Genomic DNA, 17,678 nt, shown 5'->3' with positions numbered 1-17,678 from the left:
TGCTTTTTATACAAACTATAAATGGCTGCAACCAAGAGACTTTGAAATGCATTTGGCATTTATACAATGTGAGATACAGGACAGAGCCTTGTAGTGGAGATACTTTTTTCCTGCGGGCTTTAAAACCGTGCCAAATTCTTATGTTGTTGCTACCCCAAAGAGTACTTTCAAAAATAGGTTTTGTATCTACCCTTGTTTGTAATTGGTGCTGAGCTGTAGAAAGCTGCAAACTGGTGATGATGATTACATGATGGGTGAGCAAGAAAGAAGGATACAGGCAACAAAATAGAGAGTAAAACAGGTGCTAGAAGCTGGAGCAAGTGGGATACAGCATTGAAGAAAGTCATGGATGTAGGTGGTAGGAGCTGGTTCTTCAGTACTACAGACAAAGTGTGGAACGGTTGAACTTGAAAAGATTGAGAAGAAAATTCAGCAGCTGGTGAATGAGTGGAATTCCTCAACTGCACTTCTGCTGTTGATGTGTAGTGCTAAATTTCTGGTAACACTACCAAAACACTCTTAGAAAATAAGCCCTGTCTAATGGCACATGTCAAACACAAAAATTGTTATCTGTGTGGTAGAGGTTTGTGTTTACACTTGTCTTAAAAACTGGCTGACCAAAACTGATGTTGGGCAAAATTGGTCAAAAAATTGGGTGTAAAAATAGCGAAATGATTCATGCAAGTTAATGCTGGTGTGACCAGTAATTTATTGTAGCTGTGCTGATGACAGCGTTGGAGATGAGGTGTTAAATCTGTCTTTCCTGTCTACTTTGTTGCAAACTAGCAAGGATACCCACCCCAGGTTTTGTGTTGTCTACTCAGTGAGTCAAACCCTGAATCATTACCAGCTATACAAGCACGGTGTGTCTGGAGTCCTGCTCGCATACCCATGCCCTTTGGAGGCCAGACTTTATGGTCTTAGGACCAGGCTGTGTTCCCCTTAGGTAAAATGTCAGCGTAGAATTGAGAAGCTTGCTTCAGCCTGGCAAAAGTCAAAACTGCTCAGATGTGCATCAGAGGACCTCTGCTGCTGACAGCTGATGGAGACAGCTCTTGACTTGTGTAAAAAATCCTGTCCTTTAGAGCAGTAGTTTGCTTACTGTTGGGTTCCTGTTTCCTCATGGCTTCTTTAAAATGCACGTAGAATAAGTGGCTCTGATATTTTAAGTCATTGACTCATATAATTGCAGTCTGGATGTTTATTAGCAAGTAACCACAGTACCTAGAATTTTATTTTAATGACATGTTTACTACAGCCAGGAGAGTCTAATGGAGGAAGACTTTTATCAAGCCATTGGCTTACATGTACAAAGAAGTTTATGAGCAGGGGCCATATAGAGTCATACTTCGAAAAGCTGATCTTGTATGGGCTGGTGGAGCACCAGGGCCTCCCTGTCACCACCCTGCCTGAGGAGGCCTGCTGTGGCCTGGGCATATGCACTGTGCCCTGTTCACACAGCATAATGCTTCACACTGCTCCTAAGGCACTGACATCTGCACTGTGCTCTGCTCTGGAGAAAGCATCCTCTACTCCAGAAGGAGTGCTTGGTGCCAGTAGTAGATAGACTGGAAGGGTTATTCTGGAGGACTGTCCTGGTCAGATTATCTATCTAGATATTTCCTGAGAAAAGGAACTGGGAGTGACAGAGGATATAAGTTTACTATCTTCTTTGTATTTGGCAAGCACACAGATCATGGGATGTATAAATAGAAGAATTGAAGGCAAGTAAAGAGGGGTCATTATGGCATGTACAAAGAGCTTAGTCAGACCACATCTGGAGAACTGGGCATGATTCAAAGACCATATTTCAGGAAGGACAGTGAACAATAAGGAGTGGTTTAGAAGGGAGTATTGTAGGAGGATATTGGGGCACTAGCTAGTGCCTGCAGTTTTACTAGGCATAAGCTACAATCCTAGTTAATCCAATTGAAGCTGTTTTTATGGCAGAAGGAACTAAATTGGAGACATCTAAGGAATTCCAAGGTGATTGAGGAAATGATAGTTAACTCTTCTCACTGATCCTCATAGTAATGATACTGAAGGATTCAGTGTTTGAAGAGATGCCATTGTGTATATAAATATTTATATATTCTTGTTTATAGCTTTCATATATTCATACGACATTTTTTTTGCCATGGTTGTCAGAACAACTGTCCCACCATTGTATCCACACCAGAATCTCTATTAGGTTAGAATCTATTTTGCCTTTCTTAACTCCATCATCTGGATAAAGCTTCTCTTCTTGTATCATAAGCCCCATTGATGTGGAATTACACATTGCCATACTACTGTGTTCTTTCATCTCAGTAGCTGTTGTGTCTCAGAGCACTGTGGGATTGTTGAAGGTAAAAAGGGCTACTTAAATGAAAGATGTACTGTTGCTAAGGGACCAAAAAAAAAAGTCCTATTGACATGTACAGGAAATGGGGATGGTGCTGTTAAACAGCATAAAAGAGCAAAATCAGAAAGAACTGAAGCAATAAAGTTGTTCTGTCAGTCCTGTCTTAATAGGAATAAAGCGATATCCCCGTTTTACAGAAAAGTGAGCTAGGACACTGAATAAATTGGTTGGTTGGAGTTTACACAGCCAGCTAATGGTAAGTCTTCTCGTTGAACTGTGCTCATTTTTTGGCACAGCATTCTGGTTTTGTATTCCGTCTTTGGCTCAGTGTTGGCCAGTTTCATGCAGGGTCTAATGCCAAAGAGTTTCTGAACTGGGTGATTTGGACTTTTTGCAAAGACTTGGTTCTGATGCATGAGCTTTGAAAGTTGCTTCTCCTCCTTTTGTCTCTGTTTCCCCATTGAAGAAATGGAAATGAGGATAATCACCAGCTCATAAAACCACCGATACCTTTTATCTTGCAAAGTATGTTGCTGCTGCTAAAGATAAAATTTGCAATGTTTTTTGGCAGTCGTTACAATATAAACCCAGGACATATTCCCTTGAGCTCATGTTCAATTAAGCACTTGAGTCCAAGCCAGGCTAGTGGTTGTCCAGAAGACCACAGGGATATGGAAGTGGGATTAATGACTCAATAAGTACTGACTCAGTACTAAACCCAGGCCTTTCTCCTACATTTACATTCATTTTCAGTCCTGTCTGTCACAGATGATTTTGAATGTAGTTGTTCTTACAGATGCTTCCTGCTTTCTCCACTCCAGCATTCGGCCCAATCCCATCATTTTCCTAGCAAAATGGGGCAGGTATGCATCTTGTTTGTACGTGTAGTTATGAATACACAGTTACTTAGGAGAAAGGAAACATTTAAAGGTTTGTAGTAACTGTAATAATAGTCTTTTGCTCTTCCTCTGGTGGGGTGTACAGAGCAGTGATTTCCTAACTCTTTTAATACTGGGAACTCTACTGCTCTGACCTGCTTTTGGAACATGATGTACTGCAGTGCCCTGGACTCCGGCAAAGGGGTAGTGGCTTGTGAGGGTGCTTTAAAAAACTCTGTTTTGGGGTGTTTTGGTACTTCAGTCAAGTAGTGCCTGCTGACACTGAAGAGCAGCAAGGACCAGAGTGTAGGCTTTGAGACAGAGCATCTCTGGTAACAGTCCTGATGTTCAGGCAAACAGTGAGTGGGCATGATTGTGTTTCAAGCCCAATGGCTATGGGAGGGTATTGTACAAGTTTCTACACATTTTTCTGCCCAATATCTAAGCTTTTGTTTTTGCCTCTTAACTGCTTGCTGCCGGCTGGGCTCATGCTGTGTATCAGGGCATATGGGGCAGCTGGGTCCGTCTCATTCCATGACTTGGTATGCCACGGCACACCTGGTCCTCACAGATGGCATCACAACTCTGAGATTTCCTTTAAGGTAAACTGATAATTATGTCTAGTTCTGTTTGTGAATAAAGACATGGAAAAATTGATTGGAACGAGACGTTGTCCTTCCAGGCAGTTAGACCAAGACCAGGGAACTTGTGTTAAGGGCTGTGTGAATGAATCCCTTGGATCCATCCAGAACTGTGCAATTAGGACAGCAGCTCTTCAGCAGGGAGAGATTCAGCTCAGCAGTTGCAAAATACTTAAAAATCTTCTTTCTATGTTCTGAAGTTTTCTGTTCTTTTGCTTTTTCTCCTGTTTTCAATTCAGTATTGCTGTTTAGTGTGTATGCAGATACAAGGAACTGTTCGATTTTTCATACTGCTGACGGAGACAAACTGAAAGAGTTTCCTGCCTACTTTATAGCAGCATATTTTCCTATATGTTAGCAATTATATGTATTGTTTCCTGATCACAAGTCTTTCTCACAATCTGTAGCATGACTGTACTTGATTATATAGCCTGATGTGTTTAGATTTCAGTTTGCTATGTCAGGAACACTTTGGTTGCCTGTTATTTCAAGCTTTTTGTTTGTTTCTGTAGTTTTTCTCAGAATAAGCCTGTCTTATTTCATAAAGTAAGAGGGTCGATTGTAGCAGTGTGTGATAGTAATTTGGCAAGGAGAAAACACAGAGTATGAGGAGTTGGCATTAATTCTAGGTGGTACTGTGTGCCCTAGGTCTGTATTGAGTTGATTGGCAAGAGGAAACTACATGGCATTGTGTTGCTTGGTAGAATGGGAAACAAAAAACTGAAGAAAAGCCTTGAATGCTCCTTGCCATGAAGAATGGTAGGACTTTGTGCAAGGTGACAGCCATCCTGGTGTCACGGCCAAATTCCAATGTGGGAACTGCAATTGCAGTTGGGTGAGATTTTTACCGGGTGCATTGAAATGAGTGGGATTTGGCTGTTCACTGTAGTCAGGTCATTGCTGTCTGCCTTCAAAATTCCAAATCACAGCTCAGCTCATTGGGAACAGTTATCATTCTCACCTCTAAGAATGTTTCTTACAGATTTTATCACAAGCCAAATGTTGCAGAAATACGTTGATGCTGAAAACTGACGCCATATTTTTTTCCTTATATTTAAGTTCCTAAGACACTTCTGTGGCACAGCAGTTCTGAGTTCATGTATGTGACTTTTTGCATTAGGGGCATTCAGAAACAATCCGTAAGCTTTAAAGAGGAACCCAAATGTTCCAATGGCTTTCATTTCTAATTGGTTTTGTCAAATAGCAACGTGTCTCCTGTTTGTATTGTGGTAGCATTCAGTAAAGATCCCCACTGTTAGATGCAGTGCACACATAGTTCACAAAGAGAATGCTTGCCTGTGGAACTCACTTCTGTTCTGGCCAAAGGGAAAAATCAATGCACATTGTATTGTCTCATAGACTCTATTATGTTTATCATAGGGGGAAAAAAAATGTGTACTTTTCTGGCTTGGTAGTTTGCAGTGTGAGCTCCATCCTAATTATATTTCTGATTCTTTGCCTAAGCTGTCATGAATACAGCCAGCTCCTGAGATCTTAAGTTTTACATTTCTGAAATAATGGAGTTAGTACCCTGGGCAATTTCTGTGAGGAATCCCAGACAGCAGAATTGGAGTGCTTTCCAGACAAGCCTCATTGGCCCTTTGCCACTTGTGAGTGGCCCCATCTTAACCTCCAGACATCTTGCAAGTGTTTGAAAGTCCTGAAACAGCTGACGTGTTAATCTTTAGGAAGTTGTGTCCCAGCATGAAGGATTTAGATTAAAGTAGAGAATGCACAGAGAAAATGATTACAGCAGGGTAAAAATGATGGATAGTTTTTTTTTCATGAACGTAATGTGCCAGCAGCATAAAGTGTGAAGACAACATGGGTACTTTAAAAATTAATTGAAATAAGGTTTTTAACCATTCCAATTATAAAGGTAAAAGTGTTTGCATTTCTTTGTATTTTGATATCAAAAGAGCAGAAGTTGATGCCAGGCTCTTAATCACCAGAGAGCATTGGCTTGACGCAGGGCTCCTTACCAAATGTTCCTTGCTTGAGGGTTGGACCAACTGCCCAACTCAAGGAAACCAAGCAACATTGTGTGCAGCCCTGGTCATCTCATGAGCTGTCACCTTACAGCCAAAGCTCTCAGCAGAGCTGCTGCACCTCTTGAAGTAGGAAGATGTCCAAGGGCATGAACAGTCTTTTTCCCTGGACCGTGCTCAGGCTTTGGAAACATTTTCAGTTACTGTTAAAAAGCATCAGATTACAGACAATAATTTCAAAATCTGTGGGCAAGCAGAATAATTTCATTTTAAAGAACTGTTTAACTGGAATTTCACCCAGTTGTGAAGCCTTTTAAGATCACTGGCAGCAAATGCCCATGAACAGGTTTCATATATTAACTGAGGTAGAATAAATATGCCTTTATTTCCAGCTGCTATTTCAAAGGCTGTGGAAATATCAGAAGCAAATTGTTAGCCAGCTGTGCCTTCATCAGAGCGCTATGAACGTGCTTTCAATCGGGCTGCTGTGGGGTGTTGCCTCACACCATCCTAGAGAAGTGACTTCTCAACTCGTTTTGCTCTTAATGCTTAATCTAAGCCATGCTAAAATTAATACTTCTCACTAACTTTGCTTGGGCTCATATCCTTATTTAAATCCAGAGTAATTAAAATTTGTGACCAGAACGCCAGGATACAGCCAGGGAAATGTATGAAGCACAACATAGCCACATCAGATAATTGAAGAAGGGGGATGTACATGTCTGAATGGCTCATTCCTGCACAGTAATTAGGTGCTATTCCACACTGTTGTTTTGTGGGGAAAAAAGCATTCTTGAACGTCAGGATGTAAATCACCAGTTTTGCCATGATTTCAAACATAAAGAGTGGTTAGATATTAATTGAGGTGTTTCAATTAGAGTTTTCCTTATTTAGTTAGCCATGACTGAAATCAGTGTTGGTGCAAATATTAAAAAAAAAAAAAAAACAGAAATGCAAATGCCAGGTATAAATAGAAACTGTCTATACCTTCATAATATCTTTTATCTACAAATTGTTTGGTTTGAGTGGGAGGAGAGCTGATACCATCATTTGGGGGACAAGAAGACATTGCAATGCAGTTGTTTCTACTATCAGGTAATTTTTAATACCAATTAGAGAAAAAAAAAAAAAAAGTTGTTCCTGATTATAATACCAGTAGTCCAGGCTTGACTGCAGATGTTCTTGAGCCTGAATTTCTGATCTAAAGAATGATTGTGATGCTTTTCCAACTCTACACTTAGTGGAAATGTATGGAAAGAGAAATAATCATCAGCGCACTGCAAGATGAGGGCCAGAAAGCTCTTCTGTAATAATTGTGGATTAAGTTTCTGCTTTGCTGCCTGTCCAGTGTCTGCTCTCAGTCAGTCTCAAATGCAGCACTGAGATGTAATTTCCACTTCCTGGGTTTGCTCAGAACCTAACGAGACCTGCCAGACCGGGTGAGCCTTTGGGAAGCCTTCTGTAAGGAGGGCCTTGATTCATCCTCTACCATGATCCTGTGAAAATCCCAGGTGACATCACAGGGCCAGAGGCTTAGTAACTTCCTTCTTTCTCCTTAGTACATTGAGGATATTCCTCAACAGTAACACAGCAGGTGAGAGCATAAATCTTGTCCACAACTATCTTGTATGAGCAATTTCTCCAAAAGTAAATAAATCATCTCTGTTTCCTCTTACCCGCAGCACCTGGTGAACAAATAACCAAATAACTGGGAGTGTAGTTTCACATTTGGGCCAATCTAAATTATTCTCAAATCTTTACTTTAAATTCCTTTTTAGAAAACGGAACCAACTGAAACTGGCTGGCAGGGGAAATAACACCCCATTTTTTTGCTCTGAGTGGTTTAATAATTTAACTGCCAGTTTCTGTTTTCGCCTCTGTAGAATTACATGCCTCTATTTGAAACTTTTGACAAATCAGTCTATTTTTGTTCTCCCTCTGCCATAAATCCAATCCATATGTCTTAAAACATCCTCTCATAGCTCTAACGTGGAAAAGGAAGTGGCTTAGGCTCTGTATAGGCGGCTACAGTGTAGTTAGCAAGCTCTTGTAGTTTGAATGTATCACTTCTGCTAGCTCTTAGAGCCTTGAATTCCTAATTATTCAAGTTACAGAGGGCATTGGCAGAGTTTTCCCCATTAACTAACAGTGGTGCACAGTGAAGAAACACAACGGGATAAATCATTCCCTTATCCTCAGATTGTCCAGGAAGTTTTTGATGCAGACCTTGGCTTTACCACCAAACAGGATGCGAAGAGGATGTGAAAAGAGTAGGAGAGATCAATTCAGCATACAGTTTCAAAAGAAAACCTCAAGACAAAGAAACAAAGGTCTTGCCCAATACACTGCAGTTCAGCTGGCGAGGGCTTTGTTTGACAAGCACAGCACCTACGTGACAGGAGGTCACTGCAATATGAGCAAAGTGTCTCCACATCTAAGACTTAACTGGGGTCAGAAGGTGAGACGGGAAAGAAATGTGGATTGAAACTGAAATATATTGGTATGGCTGCTCATGGATCAAAGTTGAAAAACCAAAAATACAGGATGTGCCATGGTAAGAGCGCAGGCAGAAGTAGCTAGCTATAAGTCCCCTGCCTAAAATCATAGAAAATTTAGACCGAGGATATGCTACTGCTGGAGTTGTGGATTGATTCATATTAGCAGTATGGCTGCAACTGAACACACTGTGATACAAGAACACTGGCTGAGTTGACTGCAAAAAGCTTTTGCTCTACTGTGGATACAGTGTCACGCTGGGTGTCATTCGATCACACTGCAGGGTGCCTCCAGAGGAATCGGGTTCCCTCTCCCATCCTACCATGGTCACATATCCCAGTTCCCTTCCTCCCATCAGATGTAGAGGTCACAGTCCCCCTTTCTCTCTGTGCCACACAGAGCAGTTCTTTGGCCACAGGGCAAAGCAGTTCAGCTCACTAATTTGAAGAAAAGCCAATCAACTAATATTTTTTTTTTTTGGAGGAAAGCAGAGTAGGCAATATATTTTGGGGATCTGTGTGGGCGCTGACTTGCAATGTGACTGCAGATTTGCCATGCTTGAACAAAGATATAGGGCAGAAAGAATGACTGGGAGAAGGAAAATGACTGCCCCTTTTAGAGACAACTCGCAAAGTAGCGTGAAACTGCCTCGTAGTTTTAAGTACCTCCGGTCATTGCTACCCTTCCCAATCTGTTCATCTAAATAATCTAATTTGTCAACAATTCAAATGAGTTGTAAGGGCAGACATGGTCCAGGTAGGCTGAGGTCCCAATAACATCTACACAGAACTGCTCGTAAAGCCTTAGTTCCATTCAGTTGCTGTGCATTAACTGTCTTGGATGCAAGAAGATGAAATCCTTCAGAATGGAAGGAGTGTGTGTGCAGTGAAGGCATGTGTGCAATATAACTACCTTTCTAATCTCTCTCTCTAAGATAGGGGTCATTTATAGAGAATATAGTCAAACTCAAAACTTGTGGGCGTAGTTTGGCAAACCCAAAGGTTCACGCTTACAGAAACCACAGTCTGCGTATTTGAAACTGCACGCAGGTTCAAAGAGCTGGCATGGCCTGTGGCTTTATTTTTAGAGTTACAAAGATTACAGCTACCGTTTACCCCAGATGGACTTGAGGTTATCTTCTACACCTTTTAAAATTAGGCCCTTATATCTAGCAATCTGCATGCAGCTGTTCAAAGGCAACTTGTATGTGCACGGCTGAGTTTTTGTATAAACAATACGAGGGACTTCATTAAAGCTTTTCATGTAGCTTTATCTCAACTGCAATTTCTAGTTTTTACAAGCTATAGAAACTTCCAGCCTTGCTCCCTAGATCCCAGTTGCACTGTTTCATCCGTTTCAATGGTATTTATAGCACTACTGGATTTTGTTTGAACTGTTCTAAAGACCTCAAGTCCTCTGACTGAAGAAGGTGAAGACATGTTTGAGCTCTGCATCAGTACTGTCGGTACGGAGACTTGCTTTTCTACTCCCAGGAGTTCACTTGTAACAGCTCTGTTTCTTGCTCTCTTCCCTAGGTGTGCTGTCTCTGCCTGCTTACTTCAGCCCATACAACGACGGCTCTGTGTGCAGCGATGGACGGGCTGATGCTTACGCCCAGCTGGAACTCCGAACTTTAGAGCAGTCTCTGTTGGCAACTTGTGTTGGAAGCATCTCTGAATTGAGTAAGTTTCAGTTGTAACTGACTGTGCGTTCCTTTCCACGAAGCAGGAGAGCCGGTCCCTCTGCTATTGAGGTCAGTGGGAGTGTTGCCACTGTTGACAGTGTGAGGAGTATTTGGCCAATGTTATGTAAGGTTTAATTGTTTTGTGGTGCGGTTTATGAAAATCAGTTTGTTTTTTAGGCTTCTTTATATTTAATTCACCTTGGAGATGCATAAGATGTGGCTTTTCTAGCTTCTTGGTAGTTAGTGGTGCTAGTACCAATAGAAGATGGATGCTTTTGCCTAGATACCTCTAGAGCTTTCTTGTACTTTTGTGGAACATAGCAGTGGCACCTCCTTTTGTGGCAAGAAGAGTTCTCTTTTCTTATTGTTTATGCGGTGGAAATGTCAAGAGTGCAGGTTATTCAAGGAAAAGCTTTTTAGTTAATTAAAAAACAAAAAGCCGAGGGAAAAAAAAGTTGAGAGCACTTCAGTAACAAAAACCTCTTCAAAACTTTTTTTTAAATGCTAACCAAATGAAATGTTCCATTCCTAGAGTACTCACAAAGCTCTTTTAAAGTAAACAAAAATGATTTGTGTTTTCCTAGTCTACTTCTCTCTTGCAACGTTTCTGCCGGCATCATTTTCGTAGTTTCTACCATGTGAATGCTAATGAATGTCAGGGGCCAGCAAGGAGTTTGTGGGTTTCACCATTTATTTTGCAACCTGCCTTAATTTGAGGTTTTCAAATTCCTTTAACACACCTCTATTTATCCTGAAACACAAGAGAACATTTGTAGCATGGGTCTGTGATTGAATACAGCTTCCTCTCTCTCTTCCCCCAGCCTTGCTTTGGCCAACTTGGTCATTACACCTAGTGAATGGATCTCCTGATACAGTTGCCTGCTGATTTTTATTTTTTTTTTTAATTTTGCTGAACATTGCCAAAAAAATAAAGAGAGTGAGTGTGCAAAGGAGAAGGAACGTTATTCTGTGCTGAAAATTTGAATTCCAAATGCATTTCTTCTGTAATGTGCAGGTTTCTATGTTAGTAGCAATGCTAGAGCGTTCACGATTTTCTTGTAAGATTAGAGTGCAAAGAGTCTGGAGCTGCTGAAGTGCAAAGGCAGAGACATTAGAAGGTTTTGGCATTCTGAAATGGGTCCTTAAGCTTGTATATATTATGCAGTGAATAAGTAATATAACTGCAAGTGGAGATTTTTTAGTATTGCATTGATCTGAACCACAGATAAAGTTGTATAGAACCTTTGTGGTGATTAATTACCCCCTTACCTGTGCAACACTAGAACTTGATGGGTTGGTTTAGCTGGAGGTTGGTTGGCAAATTCAGTGTCTTGCTGTGATATAAAAGAACAAATGACTTCCTGAGAATTTCAGAGAGAGGTGAGAATAATTCATATTTCACATTAGTTAGTTGAAGGCATTTTCTCAGGATCTAGCTTTGAGATGGGGTAACTATTTCAGTTCCATCCTTTCCCAGAATTGTAACTGTAGGGCACAATGGAGTAACATTTCCTGTGAGAGTCGTAGGGGACTGTAAAGCAACAGAAGATTCTCTCAAGGAAAAAAATAGACTCCTAGCTATGTATAGTAATCATTCAGTCCAGTGGTATGGTAGTCACACTACTCAAAGATGTAGTGTCTGAAGCCTTTGTTGCAAAGCTCATGTTGTTTGTAACGTACCACAATAAAAGGAGAGTAAACAGGGTGTGCCCAGAGCAAGTATATTACACAAATGTCAGCTTTATGTGACTAAAGAGTTTCTACATAGCTGCTAACTTGGGGTCTCTGCTCTGTGAAATTTTATAAATCTGCAGCCTTTAAGTCTTTTCCTAGTAGAAACTGTGTAATGCAGGTTGTCTTCAAGGCCTCTCAAGTCCACCAGTACTCTGAAACAGAGGCAAGTTGGCTCAAATTCAAAGGCTGAGAGGACTCATCAGCTCAGAAAACTTCTAGACTGCACTTCTTACAAGGCTCAGGGGCAAATTCATGGTACAGCTTGTGACAGCATGATATAGTTCAGCTTCTTAATAGGGGGTTCATGTTTTATTGTTCTGGAGGAAGCAGGTAGAGTGAGGAGGACAGAATCAGACTCCTAAAAGAAGAGGTTTCTCTATTAAATGTATCATTAATTTGTCACAAGTGTCTGAACCGCAGAGCCCAGCTGAAAGAAATAGGAATAATCTCCTAACATAAAATAGTGATTGTGGAGATTAGATAAAAAAGTATTTGTACTGGTAATGTTGGCTTTGCTATGTGTAAGCTGTGCTTGTGATAATAAGCAATAGTGATTTTACAAAAATACAAACAGGTTTTGTAGGCAGGCAAGAAACTTTTTTTACATGGTGGGGAAAAGGAGAAAAACATTAAAACAGGATGGAAAAATCACTGGAAGGCTATTATTCTGAATGCATGGTGTCTGAAAGGAGTTTCACTTTCTATTTCCTAACTCATAAATTTTTGTTTGAAAGTAAGCTAAATTCCTTTTAGAGCAAACTGCAAGAAGTAGCATCTTGGGGGCAGTTTTTAGCTTAGTGAAATTAAAAGTATTTTTTACACAAAGGGCATTTCTCTCAGCAGTGAGAGATTTGATTTAGCTGAAAGAGTGTATTAAAGGAGCACTGTGAATGAATAACAGAGACTTTTGCGCTCTCTTTTTGCAGGTGACTTGGTATCACGGGCAATGCACCACATGCAGTGCTTGAACACCATTCGCCCAGGCATGAGCCCCATTCGGCAAACTCGGCAGCAGCAACCCATCTCCTGGTCCCCTGATGCTCTCCACACTCTCTACTACTTCCTACGTTGTCCTCAAATGGAGTCTATGGAGAATCCCAACCTCGATCCTCCAAGAATGACCCTGAACAATGAACGGTATGTAGGCTGGTGAATTGTTAGTAGACGGGGAGTTAGGCTAAGAAGGTCTCCTTTTGTTGAGGAACTGTGTGTGCCTGAGCAGCCCTGGCAGTTTTGCAGGATGCTACCTATCAGGCATCAGTTATTCCTGCAGTCAGGCCAGATTATGCTGTTAGCCTTGCCAAGTTTGCTAAGCCTTGGAATTGGAACTGGAAAGTGAGCTGTTTTTTCATGCAATCTTTCCGAGCGAGGCATATACTGAATGCTGCCAACAAGGCTCGTCTGGAGGCACTGCCAAAAGTACATGTGGTTGCCTGAAGCAGTAAAGACCTTACCAAAGAAAATTTTACCTTCTGAATAGCACCAATTAACAATTGTCATCATTCTCAGGAAAAGGAATGTCATTTGCTGTGCAGAATTTCAAAAGGATTTATGACCGAACTTACTTAAAGATTACTTCAGTTGATGCTGTGTGTCCGGTATAGAAAGAAATTTATTCAGGAAGCCAGTAACTAAATAAAAAATGCAGTAGATCGCCATGCTTTCTGCCAGCATCATACCTGACTCTGAAAGTAGGCTCATTATTAGAGTGGGTCAGAAATTTTCCAGTGGGATGTTTTTTTCTGTTAGAAACCTCCCCAGTTTCCTTCCTGCATGGCTCCTTGGCAGACTGCCTGACAGGCAAGTGGCAGCACGGAGCCTAAGAACCCTCAGAGCCCTCCCCACAAGTTCCTTGACAGGTCAGGCAGATTCTGCTCTTGTGCTCTTCAGCTCAAAGGCAGACAGGTAACTGGTTAACTTGCAGTTGTTTCCTGCAGAAAGACCTAAGTCTTTCAGGGCATAAGTTTCCCCAGTTTGAAATGTATATGTTACTTAAGTGCAGTTTTTGGCTTCCAATGAACAGTAGCCAATACTTAAGCTAAGTCACCTTTTGGTTTTCTTTTAGCCTGCTGGACATCAGGCAGGTGGCTGTTTCCAGGTCCATCCCAAAAGCAGCCTGTGGTTGTGAAGTTTTGTAGGATAGTGATGTGTTGAAGTCTGGGATAGAGACCATTCACAAGCAGGATGTCTGTTGCATGGGTGAGCAGATAGAAGAGAACATCTCTGCAGGTTTATGAATAGTGTGGTTTCTTTGCACCTTATGCTTTACCAATGGCCTCTGCTTCTGAAGTTGATTTAAAATCATGGTAACATATGTCATCCTTAAAATTTATTCTAAAAACCTAAAAAATTAAACCACCTTCTTCTTTCTCTATTCTGAGTACGTGGAGATTATAATACTTTTTCCTCTCCTCCTTGCTGGGTGGCCAGTGGATGTTGTTTGTTTGTTTGTTTTTTAAATATTATTTTTAATTTTTATTGAACCCATTTGTTTTTGCTGTCAGTCTGCACTCTCCTCAGTCAGTGTGTTTCTGATGCTTCAGGTAAGTCCTGTCTCCTACTTTGGTCTGTACCAAGCTTGCCTCCTATAGCTCCATTCCTCACCAGCAGAGCTGTGGTTGATGGCTTAAGGGTCTGAGCTTGATTGCTTAGGAGTGAGATGATTTTCTGAGAATAGCAGTAGACTGAGCTGTCTTCGTTTAAGGCTCTGATTTTACAGACTGGGATGCAGAAAAACCTGTTGGATGAAAAGCAGCTTCTATAACTACAGTCTCAGTGTTACTTTAGTTAAGGAGAAAAGGACAAAACTGTCATTGCTAAGTTGCCTATTCCGACAAAGTATTTTGCATGTTACTAGTCTGTGTAGCTACCTCCACTGTTCACTGGCTTTTATTTTCCTTTGTATGCTGAACTATCTTTCTGTACTTTATCACAGTTCATGGTGAACTTACTTCTTTGAGGTCTCATCTGGGAGCTCAACTGTTCCGCAAAGTAAAAAAAGATTTTTTTTCTGTTTCTGTCTGATCATTCTCCAAAAAGAGAATGCAGACTCAATAAGATCTGTGGGCATAACTGTAGCATGAGAGAGGGAACTGACTACTTGTATGAAAACCAAGGAGAATGAAATACATTTAAATAAAATAGATACAGGAAGATGTCTGGCTGCATGATGCACAGCCCTTTGGTTGCTCTGTTTTCGGGGGTTCACTGATCAAATGCTCTCTCTAGTTCTAAACAGTTTATTTTGCATTTCATGTTAGCACACTGCAAAAAATGAGCTTTCATGGGGCCACATTCTGTCAAGTTGTACCACTAGTTTTCACAGTTGTACAGCTGAATCTGTCCAGCACCTTGTAGCAGCAATGTAGATTAAGCTTTCTATTTTGTGTTGTGTTCTTTTTGATGTCCTCATTATAATGATGATGCAGCTACCTGTTTTGTACACTGGTAATAAACCAGTTCAATCAGAAGTGCAGTCTTTTCTCCAACTGCTCCCAAACATTTCTCTTTGCATGGTGTACTGGAGTTTTTTTGGAATTCAAGCTGCAACTCTATTCTGTTTTAAAATCTGCACTAGATCCTATAACAGCTGCTATTGGGGAAACTTCTGCAATTTTTTTCTGACCAGTATTGAGCTGTAAAGGAAATTAAAGGGGATATACTAAAAGGGAGCAAAAACTGGCATTAGGGAGGGAGAAAAACCTGAGGTTAAACAATTGGCTATGAGAAGTTTTTTAAACTTGAAAATGAAATTAATACTGCCCGGTATGTCAGAAGATAACTTCCAGCCTTAACTTCCACGTGCTTCAGGGCATATTTTTATGTGACTTAATGTATTGATCTCTGTGAACATTTAATATAGCCAGTGGTAAAAATATTGCTGGTACACTTTGTACAGGAGGTGGTTTACTCATTCTTAGCTTAAGAGGAAAGATAGTTGAGGCTGCATGTAAGATACCTGACTTATGCCTTAATAGATGAGAGCACTGATTCACCTAATGTGGCTTGGCAAAGCTGTGCAGTTCTTTTATTCTTTATTGAGCTGTGCTACATCAGCTGCAAACTCTGCAAACTCTTTTGTGCATTTATGTCCCCTCTCTGGAATATTCTTGTGACGTACATTGCAATCCTAGTTTGTTTTCTACTGAAAAAAATCTCTGTCACAAACAAGGGCCACTATTGCTGACCTATTTGCTTGTATTGCTGTATTTGCTTGTGCTTGGGTTTTCAGCCTGATGTATAAATCTCATTGTTGAATACTAATCTGAAGTTAGGCGAAGAGAGGGACGGCTCTTAGAGCTACAGACTTGGTAAAACCCCATCTTTATCTTGGAAAGATCTATGAGCCACGTAGATTCAGCAGGAACTGCAGTTCTGCAATACATCTCTGGACGTGACAGCCTACTATCCATTTTGTTTGACTGTTGTCTGTGAGCCTTCTGTGTGTCACACTGTGTGTGATGCTGTGGTGCAGAGTGCTATAAAAATCATAATGCTGTAAGGTCTGGAAGGTTTTTACTGTGCTTCCCTGCTACATGAAAGCAAATATGGATTTCAAGTTCAGAAACTGTGCCCAGTGGAGGCTGTCATGCCTGGACTGCCATACAGGGCTTTTAAAAACTAGGCCAAGCTTCTGAACGTATCATGCAGCAAACTGTACAAGGTATGAAAACATACATTTGTATTTAGATATGCAAGGCACCCCAGTGAACAGATTCAACTTAAACTGATGTGTTTCTTACCCATGCTGAATATCTCCTCAGCCAAAGTATTGAGGACAGTAAACTACAGAGTCCTGCCTCTGATTGGGGTAGTTGTAGTTGTCTATCTACAGCTTGGTGGGTGGAGGATCCTTCTTGTTTGGCCTCCAATATGTGAATGATTTGGGACACCAGTAGACTGAAGCTGTGGGAAGTTTGTTGATTCTGACACTGTGTCTGGTTCTGATACTTACCTCCAGGTAAAGGCACCGAAGTGGAAGGGAAAGAATAGGCAAAATTAGGCAGAAAGCACCTAAATATTTGTAGCAAAAGTTTTGAAACATTTCTCCGGTTCATGTAGCTGCTCACTCTACGACCACATGGAACCCCAAACGGACTGAATTTGCTGCATGGGCAGTAAACTATCTGCTGTTTGGTGTAAAATAAGCTACCCAAAGAAGCATTTTGCAAGTAGTGTGCTACTTGTGCAATATGTTGGCCAATGGATTAGACCCCACGGTTGAGATCAGGATGCTTTATTCACTAACTCAACTGCCTGAAAGCTAAGAACTTGTCTGTACCATTAGAGAGTCTTTGCTGCTATAAAAAGTCTCTCTGCTGGGTGATGCTCTATTTATTTATTTATTTATTTATTTATTTTTGGTTTCTCAGGGATCTCAGAGTACGTTGTATAAAAGATCAGACATTGTGCTTCTGGGCCACGGAGAGTTAGCAGCCATGTGGCATTCCCTCTCTCCCTGCTCTGGTTCTGCTCTGCTTTTCCCTTACTGCTTATGTCAAGCTAGCTGAGCTTGGGAGCGCTCTGCAGTGTGAGATCATGTCCCAAAGCAGCAGAGCATGTTTGCTGGCATTCTTTATGGGATACTGTGACTTGAGAAGGGCCATCCAAAGGTAAACTAAGTTTTTTCTTCCCTCTTCATTTTTTCCCTGTGTGGGATTTAAAGCTTTTGTCTTACTTTTAACAGTGTGTCCAGACAAGATTACTCTCTGATTGATACTTATCTCATGGAGTATTTGCTCCCTGTAGAGCACAAATTGAGGTCAGTATTCTAGTTTCATTTTACAGCTGGATGGACTAGCCTACCTAAGATTAATTGACAGCTAGGGCAGTGGAGCAGACTTAAAGCTAGAAATAGAAGCCATTGACTGCCTTCATCCTATCTCTGTTTGGATGCGAGATCCCAGAAGTTCA

At 41.0% G+C, this 17,678-nt stretch overlaps 1 protein-coding gene across 1 annotated transcript in view; it reads left to right on the top strand.

The window, feature by feature from the left end:
- ABTB2 (ankyrin repeat and BTB domain containing 2) overlaps positions 1-17,678 on the top strand; it is a 131,446-nt gene that overhangs the window by 74,593 nt on the left and 39,175 nt on the right. The window contains exons 2-3 of the mRNA XM_031553493.1: positions 9,883-10,029; positions 12,692-12,902. Coding sequence (XP_031409353.1) covers positions 9,883-10,029; positions 12,692-12,902 — 358 coding nt within the window. The remainder of the gene's footprint in view (positions 1-9,882; positions 10,030-12,691; positions 12,903-17,678) is intronic.

The sequence above is a fragment of the Meleagris gallopavo genome, chromosome 5, assembly GCF_000146605.3.
Source record: "Meleagris gallopavo isolate NT-WF06-2002-E0010 breed Aviagen turkey brand Nicholas breeding stock chromosome 5, Turkey_5.1, whole genome shotgun sequence".
Classification (NCBI taxonomy): domain Eukaryota; kingdom Metazoa; phylum Chordata; class Aves; order Galliformes; family Phasianidae; genus Meleagris; species Meleagris gallopavo.
The sequence above is the reverse complement of the archived record's forward strand: the minus strand, read 5'-3'. Positions and strand labels throughout refer to the sequence as shown.